Here is a 21,359-nt window from a genome sequence, read left to right as displayed (position 1 = left end):
TGGGTGTGGGGTATCTTTTCTGGTGAGTTCCAGTGTCTTCCTGTCGATGATTGTTCAGCAGCTACTTGTGATTCTGGTGCTCTCGCAGGAGGGAGTGAGTCTGCATTATCTTTTGTTGTTCGGAATATTTCAGCTTTGGCCATTGGCTCTGTTTTAGTTGGTGCCTGGGTCCCTGTGACATACCCGCATTATTGTGTGTGTGTGTATCTGTGTCTCTGTGTCCATTTCTCCAAGGAGCCCAGTCCCTTTGATTGGAGAACGGTATTAGAAGCCAAGATCTTTGTGACTTGTGTGCTCTTGTCAAGTACCTTTTAAAGAAATTATAAAAGGGAAAATCCTTTCCTGTTCGCCTTCATTTACCGTTACCTGTCATCTTCATTTCTTTGTGGAGATCTGTATTTCCCCCTTGTATCCTATTCTTTCTGCCAGAAGAGCCTTCTTCAGCATTTCGTGCAGGGCAGCTTTTCTTTGTCTGAAGAAGTGTTTTTCACTGAGTATAGAAACCTGGGTTGACAGCTTTTTTCTTTTAGTACCTTAACGACATCATTGCATTGCCTTTTGTCCTGCGTGGTTTCTATGGAAAGTCTGCTATAGTTATTATTTTTGTTCCCCTTCTCAGGAATTGGTAAAATTCCCTGGCAGTTAACCAAGTCCATCATCCTAGTCTAGTTAAAATGCCATCTCCATGCAGGGATGGACACGGGCGTTGGAGCCGGGCAGAGAGGCCCGAGCTCCCTCCTGCTCAGCTGTGCACAGGCTGCGGCCCCGCTGGGTTTGATTTCTCACCTCTGAGACAGGTGGGTAGCTGCCTGCTGCTGGCTCTGGGTCAGGATGAAGTAATGTGATATGTGACCCGCGAGCTGCGTAGCGCCTTGTGCTGGGTCAGCAGGCGGATCTTTCTCTTGGTTGGGTTGCCTCGGTGCACATCAGTTAAATCAGTGAACTGAGGCTTCGCCCAGGTGAGAAGCCGCATCTCTTTCCTTGTTCAAGGCCAAGGATTGTGGCTCAAGGCGTGCACTCCCGTGCCCAGCCTCACATTCCCCCTCGACTGGCTGTCACTGCAGCTCATCCTCCCAGAGCGCAGCCTGAATGGTGCTGTCTCTGAGCGTACCACTTCCTTGTTCAGACGCAGAGCCCCCCACGACCCCGACTCGCCGCCACAGCCTGACTTCTGCCCCCCCGCTTCCGCCTGCGGTTCTGAGAACCCGCCCCATGGTTGTACTGGCCTGTAGGCCTCGGTCAGCCTACTTCCTTTGGTTAAAACCCCATTTCTGAGAAACGAAAACAACAAAAACCCAAAGACAGCATTTAACAGAAAACATGTTATGAACCACACGGCCCCGGGGGAGCACGTGATGCGCGTCTGCCTGCTGCCGGGCCCGTGAGCGTTTGCGGGAGCCTCCTCTGGGCTGAGCCCTGAGCCTGGGCCCTAGGGAGCCCTGAGGTCCATGCTGCTGGGGCGCGGGTCACAGGGCAGTCCCTGACTGTGACAGACGTGGTGTGTTTGCTGCGGCCCTGAGCGGTGGGCAGGGCGGCCAGCCTAGGAGGACATCAGGGAGGAGGGCGGGGCATGGGAGGCCCGGTGGGGCGAGGCCCTGGGACCCTGCAGCCACACGAGGGGTCATGTTGGTGGCTGGCGGGGTCAGATCCAGAGCGGCCGCAGAGAGGCTCCGTGGAGAGCCCTGGGAGCCAGGCCAGTGGGCCTGGGTTTATTGTGGGGCCCTGGGGAGCTGTGGGAGAGTAATTTTCATCGGGGGAGTGAGGTGGCTGGATGTGTACAGTTTGGAAACTTTGCTTATTTATCATCCAAGACTCCCTCTTCCACGAAGCCGTCTTAAACCTCCTTCTCCAGCAGGATGGACTTTCCCCTCCTTGGATGCTAGCATGCCACGTGCCTCTCTTTCCACTCGGGCCCTGGGAGGCCAGCTGACCATCCGGTCTTCAGCCAGTGTGTCTCAGGCACCTCTTCGGTGCCTTTGTGTGGGGTATCACTCCTGGGGCTTTCAAGCCTACACTTCATCAGGAAAGACCAACAGTAACAGATTTCTCCGCACCTGCTTGATTACAGCGGTGATAGTTATTCCAGAGGAGGCGAAAAGGCCTGTGTGAGTGCATTTAATAGACAGCACGCCCACCCCGGCGTCCAGTGAGTCCCCCAGGCTCGCGGAGCACTGCCCCACCCATGGTATTAACGCCGCGAGAGCAGGGTGCTGTGCAGATGGATGACACGCTGTCACATGTGGCCTGGCACGTGGCATCTGTGGAAAACCCCAGAGTCAGTCTTGAGCCCTGCCTTTTCCTGTATCCTCCCTCAGTGTTAAGTCCCTTGAAGGTAGCGGCTGTCTCTCGTCTCTGCCTCTGTTGCAGCCCAGGCTCTGGGCTGAGGGCCAGAGCTCAGGACACAGAGCCGATGGGTTGGAGGAGGGGACGCAATTCTCGGCAACTGGACACGGTAATGTCTTCATTCAGCTGCTGGTTTGGACTAAGTGGAACGGGTCATCTGCCCCTTAGGGATCTAATTGAAAATAATAGTGAGCAATTAATACAATGATTTCTTAACATCTTTGGCATAAATTAGCAAAATGCTTCAGAATGTTACATCCAATTGAAATGGAACCGACAGTATCCCAGTGAAGGATAAGTAGATGCTATTGGAATATCCAGGGAGGAGTTTCTGATCAGCTCTAGGGGTGAAGGGGTTATCCTTGTAGTGTTCTATTGAACCACAAAGTGTTACTTATAACCCTTGTCAGGAGCAATTAAACTGATTGATGATTAGGACGTTTAATAGTTGAGCAATAAGATGCGGTTCTTGACAGCTATCTTTTCTTATTTTGGAAGCATATTTTATGAGTCTAATAACAGTGTGAGGGATGGGCCGTGGAGTATGTTGTGGCGTAATTGGTGGTGATACAATATTCAGTCTGGTGTTACATGGTATGTTACTTGTGAAAAATTAATATACCAATTATGATTTTTGGATTTATTATTGAAGCAGTTGGTTAACCACTCACCCCAAGCAGGGTTAATTAGTACATATTGATATATTTGATTAAAAATACACTGATGTTGAATTGGATAAGAAAGGTCAATCAAAGTAAATTACTTTCTCGCCACCCCAGAATGGTACCATGGTTTCAGTTATCTTTCATCCCTGTGTGGAAAGTGGCTTCAAACTGACCAGAAATGTTTGCTTTGCTTGGTGGCGCTGGAAGCATTCCATGCCGCCCACGGTGGTGTTTACATTCTCACAGCAACCTGCACTTCTCTCCTTGCCTGTGGGTTTTTTGTGACAGTGTTTGTCCTTACGAACCATTTCTTACGTCTGTGAAAAGCACACATATAGTTGAAACAATTCTGCTTGGAAATAAGCGACGATGCTGCAAAGTAGGGACCACAAATGAATCATAAAGTGAAAACGTCGAGCGCCCCAAGTAATGAAAACGCAAGTTGAACCGATAACGTAGTTCTGTTTTTGTCTATCAGATTAGCAAAGATTAAAAAAGATAACCCTCGGTGCTTTTCAGGTGAGGTGCTGTTGACACCCTGTAATCTTCTGGTGAAAGATTCCAGGCTTTCTGGAAAGCACTGGGAGCATATTGAAAGGCTTGGACGCCTCCTTGTCTGGAGGAGACGGGAGGGCACGAGGATCGGGGCTGGGGCGTTCATCCTAGAGGCCCCTGTCCTTGTGGAGGCTCCGGGTGAACCCAGACGTCCAGCCACAGAGGACGTGGAAGCCAGCTGTGATTTTCATGCATTCTCAGTATGTGAGAATGACCAGGGTATAAACAGAAGTAGTAAGACATAACGCTTCATATCTAGTCTCAGTTCTGGTTTATTAAAACAATGTGTGTGTGAACGAGTGTTACGGGCTAAATTGTAATGCAGTGAACTATACCGGGATGCCAGCGGCCGCCGCGTCGTGCGTTTCCGGGTGCTTTGCCCTGCTTTTATGTACACTGTATCCGCCAAGTTGTTTTCAAGCATCGTGCTTTGTAATAAACGCACTGTTAGAAAGAACGCTTCCCTGGAATAAGCAGACAGAAGAAGGCCCCTCTCGGGGGTCAGCCTGGCCACCCCTTAGTTGACGGACATGAGCTGGGGTGTATCCAATGTCTGGTCCCGCCCTAAGGTGGTGATGTTGGGAAAGCACGTGGAAGCTGCCGTCTGCAGCCTAGGTGGGTGTTACGTCGGTGAGGCCGCGTGTGCACACGGACGGCGAGGGGCCGAGTGGTGCGACTGGGGGACCAAGGGGCTCTGGCAGAGGCATCTCTCCTCACTTTCAGATGAGCCTCCCGTGGGGAACACCCTCCGTTCTCCGTGATCGTAGATTTACGTGCTCTCTGTCGCTGACGAGCCGGGAACAGGATTGGCCTGGAAGGTAAACAGAGACCAACAGCTGGAGGCCAGAGTAGCCCCTTGAATGTGGACCCAGCCGGGCTGGGGCGTGAGCTCCATAGGGATCCTGGGACGGGGGCGAGCAGTCAGCTCCCGGTGGGGTCCGTCCTGCACGGGAGAGGGAGGAGGCTCTGCCGGGCCCCACATGCCGCTTGCTGTTGCCCAGAGGCCTGCCTCCCTGAGGAAAGGGACAGCCACCGGCCAGTGATGCTCTGGGAAAGGCTCCCTGACAAAGGCCCCGGGCGGGTCCGTTTGAAGAAGGGGCCCTTGTGGAGGTTGGATTGGAGGTGGGAGACCCAGGCCATCCCTTGCCCCCTGATCGCGGCAGACACCCCCCGAAAGGGCACCCCACATCTCCTGCATTTGGAGGGGGCTGGTCCTGTGTCTCAGGTTGGGGACAGTGTCCTCAAGTGGCAGGGGATGGCATGTGGGCAGCCCAGGGGTCCTGGGCTCCTGCAGGAGGGTGACAGGCAGGGACAGGAGCCGGGAGGTGGTGGCACAGTTGTGGCGACGGCTTCCAGCCCCAGGGCATCGGGGTTCCTTCTGTGCACCTAACTGCCTGCCCTCCTTGGGTGGCTGCGGCCTCCTGGGGGTGGTATAGAACCAGAGGCTTTGAAGCCTGGATCGGGTCCTTCTGGTTCCCTTTGTGGCTGGGACCTGGCAGCTGGTTGTCCTGTTCCCAGGGACTGTGCCAACCTTGTCACCCCCCGCGCCCTTCTCAATACTTCGCTGGCCCCCCTGCAGCCTGCATCTGAATCCCGTTCATCCCATGGGTGCTTAGTTATCTGTCGTCAAGTTGCAGTGGGACAAGGGCTCCCTGTGGGCAGGGGTCTCTGCGTGTGCGGGCACAGAGGACCCCCCGCCTTGGGTGGCATGCTTGCTGTCGGGGAGCTGTGATTTATGGGCACTTTGAACTGTTTGTCCTTGCCGCCCAGCCTGCCCCTGTCCGCGGGGCGCTGGAGGGGATCGGCTCCGCGGGTGTCACGTGTAGCGGGCCCGCCCCAGGTCGCCGGGCGCTTCGCTCTCGGGTTCCCAGGACGGCAGTGGGCTTGGCCGCTACTGAAGCGTTAGGTCGCATCTTTGCTTTGCCTGTGGACGTACTGAACTTGGGGGATGAGCGTGCGTGTCTGGTAATAGGCACCCTCACTCTTGATCGCGCTGAGAGTGCTGCTTCTGTGGCTTGTGCTTCTCGGGAGACAGAGCTGCAGCCCTCCGAGCGTCTGAGTTCCTTCACGAAATCTGTGCAGAAGGAATATGTTTTCTCCTCTGTACTTTCTTTCCGCCCGACTGAAGCGTGAAGCTTTTCCTTTAATCAAGTATGAAGCGAGCTGGGTCTTGGATGTGGCTCACAGAGGCGGCCTTGATCACGAAACGTGTCCCCGTCTGTCCCGTCCCCCACCCCCAGACTGCGGCGTGGCAGGACATTCTGGTTGGTTCTCACAGCCCTGGGCGGGTTAGTGCTCTCCAGTTCACATGGTGAAGAAACAGAAACAAAAGGGCCCTGAAACCACGGGAGGGATGGGTGAGGCATCTCTTAGGGCGCCCGTAGGTCCAGCCATCCCCGCCTCTGTCCGCGATCGCCCTGGCAGCAGTGGAGAGCCAGCGGGCACAGGCGGGCGGCAGAGATGGGCTGGGCTGGGATAAGGCGGGTGCAGGAGCGCCATGCACACCGGGGTCCAGCTGGGACTCCCCACGGGGCTGGTCCTGCGCTGTCCTGAAGGTAGGAGCCGACGCCCAGGCCTTCGGGCAGCGTCCAGGCTGTCCCCCTGATGCCACCCCACAGGCAGGGGACCCTGGAAGGGAAAGGCTCACCTCCTCACCCCTGTGCCGAGGGCCTCCCGTCTCCTCCGTCTGTCCTTCCTCCAGTCAGTTCTGGCGCCCGTGACCTCATTTGACCCTGACTCTGCTTGGGTCAGAGCAGACCCAGACCCCCGGGAGCCTCCACCCTACCGCCGTTTGGAAGCAGCCTGGCGCCGGGACTGCTCTGGCCGCGTGTTTAGTGCTGTGTGCTTCTGCGCGTCCGCGTGGGCGGGGCTTCGCAGGCCCTGCTTATGCGCGTGGCCTGTGGTCAGAGTGCCTTTCGGTCTCACTTGGCCCCTTGTCCTTTGAACTGACTCTTCCACTCAGCCTTTTCGGAGCTGCCCCTGGGACCTCTGAAGGCCTCCATTTTGTCAGCAGGTCCTTTTGGATTTTTCTGCCCCAAACATAGACCCGCTACTGTCCCAGAGCCCCGGTTCCTTGTCGCAGAGGATGGTAACAGAGACTGAAATCTGGATTTCCCGGGAGCACTCGGGGAAGCAGGATCCCATAGACGACAGGCCGCCAGTGACGAGCCGAAGAAAGGCCGGGATCTGAGCTGTCCTCCTTTTAACGACGTTCCTCTCACCTGCGCTTGTTGGCGGTGGCACGTTAGCTAGCGCCATGACAGGCCTTGTGTGCCAGGTGCAGGGTTGGACCCCTATTTAGAAATCTGTGTTTTCTTAGCATCTTTTTGATATTGGGCTCGAGGACCCTCAAGCCAGCCTACAGGGAGCGGGTCTGGGCAGGCTCCCGCTTTGTATCTCGCTCCACAGCTGCAGACAAAAGAATGGCCCGCCTCCAGCTAGGAGAGTAGATTTCCTCAAAAACAAAACAGAAACCTTCGCCCAGGACTGCTGGCGTGAAGAGAATTCAGCAGAGCCCGTGGAAAATGACAACAGAGTGATTAACACGAATCAGGCCTTTGAGGCGTTGCTCCGACAGGCTTCCCGCCTTCATCTTCTCTGTAAACAGTGTCAGCTGGGGGTGTTCATCTTTTATCCCAGGCAGCTCTAGTATTGAATTGAGTCTCTTAACTGCCTTGGAGTAAACAGAGGTTCATGGTACCAATACATTAACATACTCTAAGCTTTTAAAAACAAGTTACGCATTTCAGAAAATGTGGTAAATGAACGTCAAGCATCATCTGAGCGTTTTTAAAATTTTGCTCCCGTGTTCAAGTTGAGTAATTGCTGTTGATTCACACTTGGGTTCTACCTCAACCAACTTGTAGGGACGCCGGTGCCTTCAGATTGTGATGCGTATCTGTGTGATCTTATATTCATGGTCCATTTAGCTTTTCAAGCGGCTCAGGACATTTTTAGGCCCGTCCTCAGCGCTTATAGCCCCATGAGACCAACAGAGAGACTGCAACAAGGTATAGCTACAGTGTTCATGCAGCTCCCTGATTTCTGTACAGCTTACAACGTTCTGGGCCCGCACCCCTAATTCTGCATCTTGTAATCCCAGCACAAACATGACAAAGGAGAGACTCAGTCGTTTCTTCAGGTAACTGGGTTGATAGAGACTTGGGAGAATTTTAACCTAGTCCTTCATTCAGTTGAGCATTCTACCCCCCCAACCCCCCATCCCTGGACACTGGGGACCCAGGGCTCTGTCAGGGGCCTTCCACAGCAGCACTCAGGTCTCGTACGTGCCAGGTACTAGACGGGAGGGGCAGACGCAGCGCCGTCGCCTAGTGATTACAGAGGGACCCATGTGGGCCTGCACAGGTTGCTAGCCAGACCGTTTGGGGAGTGCGTGCACGTGCGTGTGGATTTCGACAGACGTATCTGGATGGCTGTGATTTGGGCTGCTGAGTTTCTTATGTGTTTCCTCAGGGTAATGGGTGACTGGGCTGGCCGGGCACACATCCCGAGCCTGCTGGGAGGCCTGGGCTCTGCCCGAGGGGTGCTTGTAGTGGGAGGCGCAGGTGTCTGAAATCCCAACAAGGAGAGCCCCGCTCCCGGGGGATGAGAACTCACCCCCTCCGCGCCCCCCTTCCCACGCCTCACGGCTCCCCCTGGGAACTCAGTGTATCCACAGCCACAAAGGCACCTGTGGGAGAAAAGTCAAACTTCACCAGAGCATCAAAAAATGCAAACTCCGCCTCATTGTACTGAGCCGTTTGTACCTTCCAGTGAGCAGAGGTGGGAAGAAGGAACCGCTGATGAGAGATGGTGGGGTCCACGGTCTCGGGTGCCCTGGCTGGGGTATAAATTCCGATCGCTCGTTTAAAATATTTTACTAATATTTGTCGGGACCCTGGAAATGTTCTTACCTTTCCTTCACCTGCCAGTTTCATTTGAGATGTTTATATTAAGCAAATGATTCTCAACTTGGATCAGACCCCTTATGCAAACATGATGCTCATGGCGGGGGCTTTCCTGAGAATAGTGAAACGTTCCAGATGACGTCCAAAGCAGGGATGCGGTTAAGGAAACCGGCAGAGCACCAGGTCCTGGCGGTTTACCAGCATCCTATAGCATCCCAAAGAGTGTGTCATAAAGCGGGAAACGCCGGCTGCCAACGTCAGTGTCAGTGTATACACATTGATATTTACAGTGCGGCCATAGCCACAGAAAAGCTGAGCGAAAACTACGTGTAGAAGAAACTGGAAATAAAATTAAACTCAGGTAGCCTGGAAGTGCTTCACACGGTAGACTTGTGCCTGATTTCCCGCTTTATTTACAAGTTTGAGTTCTTCACATTTTCTTCCGTGACTGTGGATTAAAATGATCGGTGCCGATCATCGTACCCCCCCCCCACCACTCAGGATCTCGCACGCGCCCTGGGCGCCGCCTGGGGTTCTCTGCGCCCCTCTCAGTGCCCACACCGGCCTCGCGGTGTCCGAGGCCCGGGCAGGCCGGGAGTGCTCGGGCCGTGGCCGTTGAGAGCCGTTCGGTCTCTGGCCAGGTTGCAGGTGCTAAGTGAAGGGCCCGCCCCCCGCTCTTCGCCTCTGCCTCCCCAGTTCCCGGTGTGCTTCGGGGGAGTGGGAACCACCCAGGGTGAAACCCAAGGGACCAGCCGTTGGGGGCCCCTTTGGGGACCTGTGCCTGCGTTTGCTTTTCCTCTTTGATTCCAGCGTGCACGGGGCGATGGCCGTGGTGGTGGCTCAGTGACTCTGGAGACCGTTCCCCAGGTCTAGGCCCTGCACTGGGCTGCCTGCAGCACACCTTCTGTGTCTGGACGCTTCTTAGGGCAGCGATGGAGAGCGGCTGTGCTGTTTGCAAAATAAATGTTGGTCTCAAATAAGAAGAAGAAGTTAATTTGTTGGACATTTCTGCAGTCGGGCCTTTTGCGGACCTTCTCGGCACCCAGCGGCCCCAGTGGCCCTCCCTGACTGCGGGGACCTATAGCATTTGCGGCAGCCGTGAGCCAGGAGGCCACCTGACCAGTAGGAAAGGAAGGGCCCCCTGTTTTAAAGGAGTTCCGAGGGTTCTTTTCTTGGGAATGAATTTCTTATTATTGACAAGTTGGAGAGCCACACAGTTGATTATATTATTTTGAATAGAAGTAGCTTCAAAAAATTTTGAAAGGAGCCCATTTTGCTTTGACCTTGTGTTGTAATCCATGGACTGTCTGTCCAGGTTGTGTTTTGAGCCTCATACTTTCTGTGATTAGATTCCACGCGGTTGGGTTAGTTACAACGTAAGCAGTTTTTAACTTCCTGTTCAGGGTTCATTTGCTGAAGGTAACAGAGGGAAGAATGGGTTGAAATGTAGCAATTCTCGATTGATGGGTCATCAGGGGCATTGCCAGGGTGACTGAAAGCCTGGTTCCTGGCGAGGCCATGCCTGGTGAGTGAGCACAGACAGGCTTTTGTGCAGACACGTTGGAACTGCTGCAGCGGCCGTGGACACGGACCCCCCTGCAGTCTGCGCATGAGACCCTGATGTCGGGCGCCAGCAGATGCCGTGCCCACTCTCGCCATAAACTGCCTCACAGTTGGGGCGTCAGTAGCCTGAAAACACGAGCGGAATTTTGGAGTCGATGTGTCTGAGTGATTTATTGAGGACCAGGAGATGTCGATGAAAGCTTGCGAATGGCCCTGGCCAAGTCACCTTGTTGGAACTGCCAGTGAAGGCTGCGCCGTCCATCAGGTCGGGCCGCAAACCCTTCTAATGAGCCGGAGCTTAAGGGCCTCCATCACCCCAGCAGCAAAGGTGCTCCCAGTGTGACTTCCTGGGAGTGGACGTCTGGGCTTTCATCGTGTCATTAGTAGTAAAGTGGAACACAGCACCTTATTCACCCCGACCTGGGGGCCCGGGGGGGGGCCTACCCACTCTCACGGGGAGTTGGGCTTGCACCGTGGAGCCCCGCGCTCCAGCCGTGGCAGGGCAGGGCCCAGGGCCCCCGTCTCAGTGCCTGGCTCGCCATCTGGGCACAGCAGAGCTCTGTGGATGTTCATGGCCTCTGGCCTATTTTGTCAGATTATTTTGCAGAACGCGTTTATCCTTCTCTTAGTGGGACTTCTGTGTTTTGTGTGCGCCCTGTGGTTCCTGAGGCTGTTTCTCTTTACCTGGATCAGCGCTGGCTACCTTAAGCTTTGAAATGTGACCGATTTTATAGGTGAACTCATTATATTTAGTTGAATTTATTAATAACTAGTGCTACTGATCATTTCTTTATGTTTTTTAAAAAAATATACTTATTTATTTATTTAGGCTGCGCTGGGTCTTAGTTGCGGCACGCAGGATCTTTAGTTGCGGCACGCAGGATCTTTAGTTGCGGCATGCATGTGGGATCTAGTTCCCTGACCAGGGATCAAACCCAGGCCCCCTGCATTGGGAGTGTGGAGTCTTACCCACTGGACAACCAGGGAAGTCCCCATTTCTTTATGTTTTTAACTGACTTTTTCATAAGTAAACTTTTCAAGTATTTTCCTCATTTTTACCAGGCTGACATATATTTTTCTTGCTGGGAAATAACTCTTCGTAGATTGCTTGATATTACTCCGTGGCCTGTACTGTGTTGCAGATGTTTATCCAATTTGTTTTACTTCCTCACTTTTTCACTTCCAACTGTTTTACATTTGAATATGGTGACGCAGACCAGGTTTTCCTTCTGTCCTGGGCTTTTCCCTGGGAGGGTCTTTCTCTGAGCTGCGCACACACGCCGAGTTGGGATTCCATCATCACCCTGGGGGAAGTGCCTCTACACGCACCTTCTGGGGCGACTTTCTGTCCCAGCGCGGCACCCCCGAGCTTTCCTCGACCCCTTTCTGAATGCAGTTCACCAGGGCTTTTGGGAGCAAGCAGGGTCTCGTGTTGGTCAACCTTTCTTTCCATTTGGCTGTGTTAGTAATGGTGAGGGAGTGTTTTGCTGATTGATTTAAAGACCCGTTTATCCTTTGAGGAATTATTTTTGACTTAATTAGATACAGGGAGTAACTCAGTTGAATGAATTGATTGCCGATCAGTTTGCGTTTGGAAGATGAGCATGACTCCAGGAAGCTTATTCTCTGTATGAATGACTGCTGTCCGCCTTCTGAACGTTGGGTCTCTCTACAGAACCTGCTTCTGATTGGAAACACGGCATCAGAAAGGTCTTAACCAAAAGTCTCCCACTCCTTTCCCCGTCAGGGAATACTGAAGGGCTTAAACCCTTTAATTCAGTGAACAGATGTGAAAGCTTTCGTCCTGTGAGCCTGATGAGAGAGCGTCGAAGCCCCACTGCATCTCAGATGAGCACTGTGGGTTTAATGGTCTGTGTGCCCCTGGGGAAGGCCATGTGTGTCCTGCTTATGACTCTTGGAGCGCGGAGCGGGCGGGAGCCCGTGAACCTGGGGGCCTGTTTTCCTGAGAAAGTGTGCCTGCAATTCTCAAAGGCGAGCTCAGCATGAGCTGCAGCCTTTCAAGGGGGCCTCAAGATCAGAGGGAGCTTGGCCTTCTCAGAGCCCCCTGAGCTTCTGCGGAAACGAGGCCGTTAGGGCAGGCTGTATGTGACATTGTTTGGAAGAGTGCCTCCTTCAGTTTGAAGGAGTTCTCCTTGGTTGACTTGTTGTTTGCATAGCCATTAGTGGAGGCAAGTTAGACTTTATGTATAATCTTAAATTCAGCAATAATTTGGATATTTCCCTTAACAAGAGACATTGGGGTAAAGTCTTTTTTCATTCTTCCTAGAGTGCGTTGGCATAACTTTTACTGTGTTCCAGGTTCAGCTGTTGATGTAGTTACTCCTCCCTCCTAGGCTGTCGGCTCTTTGCTGGCAGTCTGTTCATTCACTTGGCGGGTGTCTTATTGTTTTGTTTTGTTTTTTTTCGGTACGCGGGCCTCTCACTGCTGTGGCCTCTCCCGTTGCAGAGCACAGGCTCTGGACGCGCAGACTCAGTGGCCATGGCTCAGGGGCCCAGCCACTCCACAGCATGTGGGATCTTCCCGGACCGGGGCACAAACCTGTGTCCCCTGCATGAGCAGGCGGACTCTCAACCACTGCGCCACCAGGGAAGCCCTGGCGGGTGTTCTTGGGGCTCCTGTGTGTGTGGGTGGAGGGCCTGGGAACACGGAGGGCAGGGTGGGTATGGCCCTGCTCTCCAGGGGCTCTTACTGCAGTGGGGGGACAGAGCACACAAGTAAAGCAGTAGGGAGTGACACAGCTCGTGACACGTGCCATGGAGGAAGTGCCGCGGGGCGTTGCCGCGTCCTGGCCTGCCACCTGTCCTCTGCAGCAGGTGGTCCAGCACCTGGCATTTCATGGTGTGGAGTTGATCTGTTCTCTGGCAGTGACTTTACCAATGGGGGACATGAGTGGTGCGGCCCAGGATCTCATGTGAGCCTCTGTGGCGGCTGAGGTTCACACGCTCTGTTTGGGAGCATCTCCCCCGCCTCTGGCCTTCTCTTCCTGTCCACAGTGCTGTCCCTCCATCAGGTCCCTGCGCCCCCCACCCCCCTGCGTGCAGACGCCGATGCACAGTTGGCTGGTTCTTTGTTCACAGACACGGCCATGTGAATTGCATCTCCCTAGAGATAAATCAGGTCAACAAATGTTATCAATAAATAAGGCCGATAAGCAGAATGAGTGAGTGAGCGCGTCCGTGGATGAGCGCGTGCACCGGTGCCCTCTTCCTCCAGGCTCCGCGGGTGGTTCTTGGTTTCGTCTTCACCTGCCAACCATCCCCACGTTTTCTTGCACATACAAGTGCTCAATACAAGTTAATAGAATCAATCAGTATTTCCACCAGTAGCGTTTCTGTTACCAAAAACTCTTGCTCACAGAATTATGAAAAAAATCAAAGATCCCTTCAAGCTAAAAGAATGTTACGAGATTAAAAATTTTTCTTTTGCCAAAAGGACATTATGAAAACAAGGGTCACTAAAGATACAGAAATTTCCGTTCACTCTTGGGCTCCTTACCCACACCACCACTGCCGTTTTCCCGTGTTGCCAGGAGGCCCTTTCCCCTGGGGATCAGGTACCCGTGTTGTTACAGGAAGAGACCAGTAGCTGCCCGGCCCCGCCTCTGTCCTGTTCCCGAGAGCATGCCTTCCGCTTGGGGCTGCACGTCTGTGAGACTGGAAGCCCCGATGGGGGGTGTGCTTGGGGTGGGGTGGGACGGAAACAGAGCCTGTTGTTGGTGAGAGAAGGTCGATCCTTGTCACTGGGGTCCCTCTCAGGGCCGGAGGTTGACAGTTGAGCGTGGCCCAGTGGTGCCGTCTTGCCTGACCAGGGGGGAGCGCGTGGTCCTTGCTTTTTCCTTGATCTGTTACCCTTGTCTGCTGACAGCCCATCCACCCACGTGTGCCCGGGACTGTGGGCTGCGGGTCTTCAACCACGTCACAGAACTGGACATTCTGACAGGATGTAGTCCGTGACCTTGCGTTGAACGTTATTTACATTAGAATTGAGCATTCCTGCTGCTCAGCCAATCTGATCGTAGCATCCGTTCTTTTTGCCGGGCCAAGGAGTTTCGTGAATTTACAGCCTTGAGTTGTGACACTACTCTGGCCAAAGCAGGATTTTTCCCTACATTGGAGCCCAAATCTGTGTAATTAAGTGCTGGAGTCTCCATCATCAAAGTGTCAGGGTTTCAAATTTACAACTCCCAAGCTGAGCGATGCAGCAGCTTAGACAGGAGAACGGTCCAGCTTGCTCACACAGAAGGGACTATTTTCGATTACCAGCTAAGCTTCTAATTACGTGAAGAGGTTTATCGCAGGGCTTGTGCACAGGGGGTGATGGACGTAGTCGTAACGACAGCGTTGGTCCCCTCCCTGCCCTCGCTGTTCCCCAGCAGGGCCGGCGCTCTTCCCCACACCTCGTGCTCAATGAGGCCGCTGTCCAGCCCGCGCTGGCGATCGCTGTCCTGGAATCCCGTGATGGTCCCAGCGCTGTTTAAACTGAGCAATTTCCCCTTTCCAGTTAGGGAGGAGGCCGTGGGACTCCCGCCCCCAGGAGACGGAAGGCTCGGTGAGCTTGTGCGGCAGTCCCACGGGGGCGGGGACAGGGGATTGTTACTTACGCACGAGGTCCTGCTTTTCTAGAGCTGTTGCCGTGCAGGGAGGTTAGGGACCAGGGCTCCTTCCTCCTCTCCACACGCAGTCAGAGGCCCCGGTGCCCGGCCCGTCCAGAGCGGCGGCGACACCGAGGGGACCAGCACAGCCTCTGGGCTCTGCCCTTCCCGGCCCGCTCCCTGCCCGCACGCCCTGTGTCTGTTGGGTGTGGGTGTTCTCCTCAGCGGGCTGTTTTCAGATGAAACGGCCCCGGCACCAGAGGACGCGCTGTGGAAACTCAGGCGCAACACTCGGTCCGTCCGTCTGTCCGTCAGTGGTGGGCACCCTCGTCATCGCAGTGTCCTAGGGTTTTGAGCTCATCAGCCTGCCTGTTCATTTATCCACTGATGCTCTGTATCTCCTGGACATGGAAACACGGACAGGAAATCTCTGCTCTCTATTTGCCTAAGACAGGTTTTGGGATATTTCACAGCAGCAATTATATCCTGTGTGGTTTTCTCCTGACCAGGCTGAGTACCTTCCATTCTTTTAATAGTTTCCTGTATCTGCCCATCCACCCACCCACCCACCTGCCCACCTGCCCAGTCTGGCCGAGGCTGGCTAGCACTGGCCCCACCCACTGAATGCCAGCGGGTCCCCTCACTCTAATCACTCCGACCCCCAAACACCCTGTGAGCTTCTCAAACCATTTACAGTACCACCACCATTGGGCACTTTTTCTCTAGGGTTATCTACCTGTGGAAAAGACAGACTTTAGTTAAACTATCCCAATGGCTTAACCAACATTTTTTCCCCTATTGCTAAAATAACTGCGTTGTGAAAATGGATGTTCTCTTTTTACCCTGTACCCTTCCGTAGAGAATAAAGCGTGATAGTTTCCTACCCCATCAGTCACGGGCATCCCCGGTTCTCCGTGGCGTCCCTCTGAGCAGTGTTCTCCGTGTGCACGTCTACACAGACGTGCAGCGGTGGAGTTTTCCATATAAATGGAGTTGTGGGTAAAGATGGGATTGTTTTACAAATTGCTTTTTAAACAAGCATATGGCAGGACAGCGTTTTCAAAGAATTTATTTAAATCATCCCCTAAAGGTTTTCTATGATCTAAGAAGACAAGTGAGATTCTTTTTAATTAAATGTCTGCTTTTACGTCCTGTGCCTTTATATTTGGTTGTGGTCCACTTGGGACTCCTGATCTACTGCCCAGGGCTGTGGCGGTCAGCGCCTTTTCTGCCTCACCCAGGCGCCCCTTGGGTTAGCCTTGTCGTCCTCCCTGGCACTCTGAGGGCTCTCTGGGGTCACCTTCCTCAACGTGGTGTCCCCGGGGTACAGGGCCTGGCCCCTGAAGGGAGGTGTCGTGGATAACGTGGGGAGGAGGGCTGGGTGCAGTGTTACTCATGCCAGCGTTACTGTTTGTTTGTGATTAGAAGATAAATGCAAGACAGAGAATCTACTCTGTTTTTTGACGAAACAGTTTGGTTTACATTCCGTTATTTTAAGGAACGTTTACATGTTGCCCTGGTGAGTCCCCAGCGGTCCTGGCTCCCAGCCCTGCAGGGTGGGGAGTGGGGAGGCTGTGTGGGCCCTGCCCCTGCCCTGGGGGCCTGTGCTGCGCCCCCCTCCCGCGTGGAGCATCTTCTCGGGTTGTGTCAGAATGGCCCAACCCCCCAGGTCCCAGAGCCACAGCCACAGCCACGTTGTTACTTAGGCCTCGCCTCCGTCTGCTGCTGGCCTGGGCCTGTCTGCTCTCCTGTACCTGTCAATTGATCATTTTTTCCCTTTGGGTCGTTTCTTCCTTTGAACCCTGGGATGGCCCAGGAAGCCTCACTTACGTGGGTCTCTCTCATTGGTCTTGGCTGACGGCCTTTCTTCCGGCCTCTCCACTGTCACTGAGTCCCGCCTGGCGTGGGCTCCGTGGCCGCCGGCCTGAAGCCCAGACTCCTTGGGCCTGTGCAGAGTGGGGCGGCTCCGTGTTTGGGTTTCCTCCCCTCCTGGTCGCCCCCACCCTGACCCCCAGGCTGTCCCAGGCAGTGAGTGAGCTCTGGTGGCAGGTGTGCACCCTTGGGGTCAGATGGTCTTGACCCCGAGAGCTCGTCCCTGCCCCGTGGTGTGGACTCTCTGGGGGGTGAGTAGCTTAGCCTCTACCAGACCGAGCCTGTACCGCACCTGCTCTTTTGTTCGTGGTTAGGTCCAGCTGAGCCCACTCGGAACCAGCAGTGCCGCATTTCCTGTGCCCCCGCCAGGGGCGCTCCTGGGCCCATCCCTCGGCTCTGACTGCACTGCTCTCTGTGCTCCCCTAAAATAATACGGGGGGTCGTTATCTCATTCTGACAATAAGGGTCATTCCGATTCTCTCGGCTTTTCCAAGACAGATTAGCATAGGGGCTGTCTGAGTTAAATGCCATTTCTTCATTACATCCAAGAGTACCAAATGGCCCGTTGTGAGAAATGACACCGATATTTCCTGGGATAAAATAATAAGCCAGCTAAACAGATGAAGAAAAGTCACCCAGGCTCCTGCCCACACCCCGCGGACCCGGGCTGAGGCAGCCCCGCTGCTTGTGACCCAGGACAGGAGCCTGAGGTCTGGGGAGGGCTTTAGTCCCCCGCTTGCCTTTTCTTATAGCTGAGGAAGTATCTCAGTGCTTTGAAGGCCCTTGAAAGAGGGTACGTGGACGGAAGACCTCCAGAGGAGCCGTCTGATTATTGTCAGCGCGGTCCCCTGAGAACGGAAAATAAATCCAGCTCTGCGCTAGTTTGGGGGGACGCTGAATCGAGTTTCCCAGCGAGCAGGTCTCCGCCCCGACGAGGTGACTTGCACTCCTGTCTGCGAACTTGATCTTGCAGCAGGAAGGGCGTCGTGACGGGTGGGACCCGGTGCAGGGCAGCCCTTACAGCGCAGGGCAGTGAACCCCATCTGTGAACTGGTGGTGATGACACCTCCCGCCTCGGCTGCCACGAGAAATTCCGGAGCCAGGCCATGTGCAGAATCAGGTGGGCCTCCATCCCAGGGTGTGCTCAGGGCGTGTGGGCATAGGGAGCCTCCTGGGACTGCAGAGTCCCGAGGCCGGGCGCCTTGCTGGGCCAGCCCGGCGGGCAGAGCGGTGCCCAGTGCAGGAGGGCGGGCCCCAGCCCCGGAGGGGGGCAGCTGGGCTGGTGCAGGTTCACGGGCGCACTCGGGCAGAGGGGAGCTCAGGGCTGGCCCCGGTGCACTCTTCATGCCAGTCCCATGTCACAGGGAAGGGGACAGGGCCGCCTGGGTCTGCCTGCCAGGGCCTTGACTGAGCGCACAGCCTGGGTCCGAGTAACCCACCCTTCCCCCATCACCCGGTGACTGTCTGGTACCTAAATGTTTCCGTTTTCCATTTTTAAGTTGTTTTCCCCTTTAACCCACCAGCTTCTTGGGGGCGTTTGTTTCTCCTCGTCTCTGTGCCCAAGGGTCCGGAGTTTAGGGACACAGGGAGGGCCTGCTGCCTCTCGTCACTTTGCCTCGACGTGGGGATGACCCAGTGACCACCGAGGGGCGGGGCATAAACACAGTGTGGCCCGTCCATACGGTGGAAAGTTATTATACCATAGAAAGGAGGGAAGCACGGTCACAGGCTACGACACGGTGACCCTTGGCAACATCGTGCTCAGTGAGAGAAGCCAGACACGAAACGCCACGTGTCCTGTGATTCCACTGAGGTGAGATGTCCACACAGGCACATCCATGGGGGCAGGACGCAGCCTGGTGGCTACTGGGGGCTGGGAGGGGCAGGGGGAATGGGGAGTGACTGCTAATGAGGTCAGGGTTTGTCTGGGGCGATGAAAATGTTCTGGAATTAGATTGTGGTGATGGTTACCCAACCCTGTGAATATACTAGCCCACTGAGTGGTACACTTTAAAGGGGTGAGCTTTACGGTACGTGCATTATATCTCAATAAAATAACCCTCCAAACCGAACCAAACCAACAAAAAACTCGTTGAGTGAATGAGGGGGAGCAGATGAAGGAAGGGAGGTAAGAGTGCTGTTTTCCTTTGCACAGAAGGACAGACGTGCTTCCAGGGAGACGCGGTCATTAGAAGTTGGATCTGCTCTGTGGTCTACACGGCCGTGAGGCTGTGCCCGGTTGGATGTGTGTCCGGGGCCGTGGCCTCCTGTCTGGGCTCCTGAGCCCCCCGTGGAGGCCCCAGCTGGTTGGTTTCCCCACGGAGTGCTGGCCTGGAAGGACCCTCCCTGTTTTACTTTCCGATTTCCGCTGTGAACAGAGGACGGAGTGGGAGGGTGTTCACAGGCGGCTCTCCCAGCCCAGCACCTGGTGGGAGTCAGGCCGTGTCGGGCTGCTGCTGGGGAAGCGATCGAAGCCCGGGTGTGAGGTGTGCACAGGTGCGGAGGGCTGGCCTGCTCTGTGGGAGCAGTTACGAGTCCGGGCTCCGGGACGGATGGCGGGTCCACACCCTGACCCCACTCCTTACCAGGCTGCCACCGGGCCGGCTCGTTGTTTCTCTGTACCCCATTTCCCAAGGGGTGCAATGGTGGCCGTAATAGAGTTAATGTGTTTAAAACATGAAGAAGAGTGCCTGGCATCTAATAACCACTCAGTAAATGTTAGCAGTTATCATTATTATGATTATTGTCATTTTTACCCACTTAAAACTTTCTAAATATATTCTGGGCTGAAATGTTTCTTTTCTTGAAGAACATTTTCCTTGCAAAGTTACCATGCACATTAGCAAAACACAACAAAAGTAAATAAAATTAAAAGAATAGGATGCACAATTTAAAAAAAAATTTATGAGTGTTATGCTGGATGATAGCAGTTTTTATAAGGATCTAAAGTTAATTTCTTCAAATGTCTGATAAGCCATTTCAATTAGGCATCTGTTTTGCATTTTAAAGCTTGTAAGTTATGCTTTCTCATTAGATTTTTTATGCTTGGAGGAGGAAATTATTTAGAGCACCATTGCCTATTCTTTCTTTCAAACACATCTGTGTTTTTGCTTTCTTGGTGTTTGCTCATAGCATAGAAGTATTTACGCAGTGTGGTTTTGGGAACTCTAACCTTGGAAACGGGTTTTTAGAGGGGTTGTTACTGAATTAATATGTGAATATACGAGAAGCAGAATTTTAGAAATCTTAGGAAAAAACGTTCAGACCTCAGTGAGGAATAAGTAATAAATTGATATTTTAGGTCCTCTCTTATTAGGATGTGAAATGCCTGAGAAGCAATGATTTACAATATGTTAATTATGTTAATTAATTGGAGAGGATTCAGAATATGAATTATCTGCAACTAATTAGGTATTAAAATTGAGAACCATTAAGCGATGAGGTGGGAGATGCCAAGTCATCTAGCTAGAGCGAGGAGAACGGGCGGGGGTGGGGAGGCGGGTCCTGCCGGCCGAGCGCACATCCTCGTTCACCCCGTGGGCTGACGGCTCCCTGTCTTTCCCCTGCCCCGCGGCACAGATGAGGAGGACGTGGACACCGCTGACGTCTCCTGCGTGCCTGCGGACGCGCTGCGCAACGTGGAGGCCGACACGTACTGGTGCATGAGCCGGCTGCTGGACGGCATCCAGGTGAGCCCCCGGAGGCAGCGTCCCCCCGTGGCGTCCCTCTGGCGGAGTTCATACTCCTCAGAGTGACTGTGTGTCTGCGGGCGCACACGTGCCTCTGGAGCCGATTGGAGGGCACAGCGCAGGGCTTGGAGGGACCAGGCCCCCCCTGCAGAGTCCGATCCCCGCGGGTATTCCACCCCCCCGCCCCCACCCCCCACCCCGCCCCACTCGGCCGCCGGTGACTGTGGTCCTGCCCCCCAGCGCGGGGCGTCATTGAGGAGCCGTTTCACTGTCTGCGTGAACTGTGTTCAGAGGAACCCGCCTCTTAAAGGGCGTCAGACTTAAAGGCCTTGGCTCCGCCTCCGTGACACCGGGGCTGTCAGCGACCAGCCCCACCATCCCCGCCCGCCTCGGGTCAGGGATCTCAGCGCTCAAGGACAAGTGACGCTGCCGGGTCCCAGAGGGAAGCATGAGCTGGAGGGCATCCTGCCCCCCATGGCTGGGGCTTCTGCTGGACCTGGTGTCAGCTGGGCCCCTGGCTGGGATTCTCCCTGGAAAGCCGGAGTCTTCTGGGGCCTGGGATGGTTTTATGGAATCATCCATTCCCCTAAATCAGCGGGAAACTCACACACAGTGCCCGGGGAGGAGGACGTTGGCAGGTCAAGAGCAGGAAGATGGGCTGGAGCCTTGCGTGTGGCGGGAAGTGGCCGCGGTAGGTAGACGGCCCTCGAGCCAGCTGTGGGCCATTTTAGGCTTGTCTGGTGCCCACACAGCTTTGCCAGACGCTTGCCTGGGGCCGGGGCTGCACCCACTCTGGGGCGGGAGAAGGGATTTAGGGCCGAGCTCCCCGGCTCACCGTGGGGTGAAGGGGAGAGGTGTGAGCGCTGCGGCACAAGGCATAAACCACGCTCCGACGACACGCATGCGGGGCAGAGTGGGACCTGGAGGGGACCGTGAATTTGCCAACAGAGGAGAGGAAGAGCCTGGGGCAGGGTTTTGGTCTGAGGTTCGTTCCGGTCACTCACTGGAGGACGGTCCAAAGATGGCCGCCACAGGATGGACGCTGTGCGGGGGCCTTGGGTTCTGCCAGGATCCCTTTGTCCCAGGTAAGGAAGGCCCTTCCACCTGAAGAGAGAGGACTGGTGTTGCGGATGCACTCGTCACAGGCATTTC

General features: G+C 54.6%; 1 protein-coding gene across 5 annotated transcripts in view; it reads left to right on the top strand.

Annotated features, from left to right (window-relative positions):
- TBC1D22A (TBC1 domain family member 22A) overlaps positions 1-21,359 on the top strand; it is a 385,336-nt gene that overhangs the window by 161,346 nt on the left and 202,631 nt on the right. For all 5 annotated transcript variants that reach the window (XM_060306130.1, XM_060306125.1, XM_060306128.2 and 2 more), the window contains exon 9: positions 20,098-20,207. In XM_060306130.1, coding sequence (XP_060162113.1) covers positions 20,098-20,207 — 110 coding nt within the window. The remainder of the gene's footprint in view (positions 1-20,097; positions 20,208-21,359) is intronic.

This window comes from Globicephala melas, chromosome 10 (assembly GCF_963455315.2).
Source record: "Globicephala melas chromosome 10, mGloMel1.2, whole genome shotgun sequence".
Lineage (NCBI taxonomy): Eukaryota > Metazoa > Chordata > Mammalia > Artiodactyla > Delphinidae > Globicephala > Globicephala melas.
The sequence above is the reverse complement of the archived record's forward strand: the minus strand, read 5'-3'. Positions and strand labels throughout refer to the sequence as shown.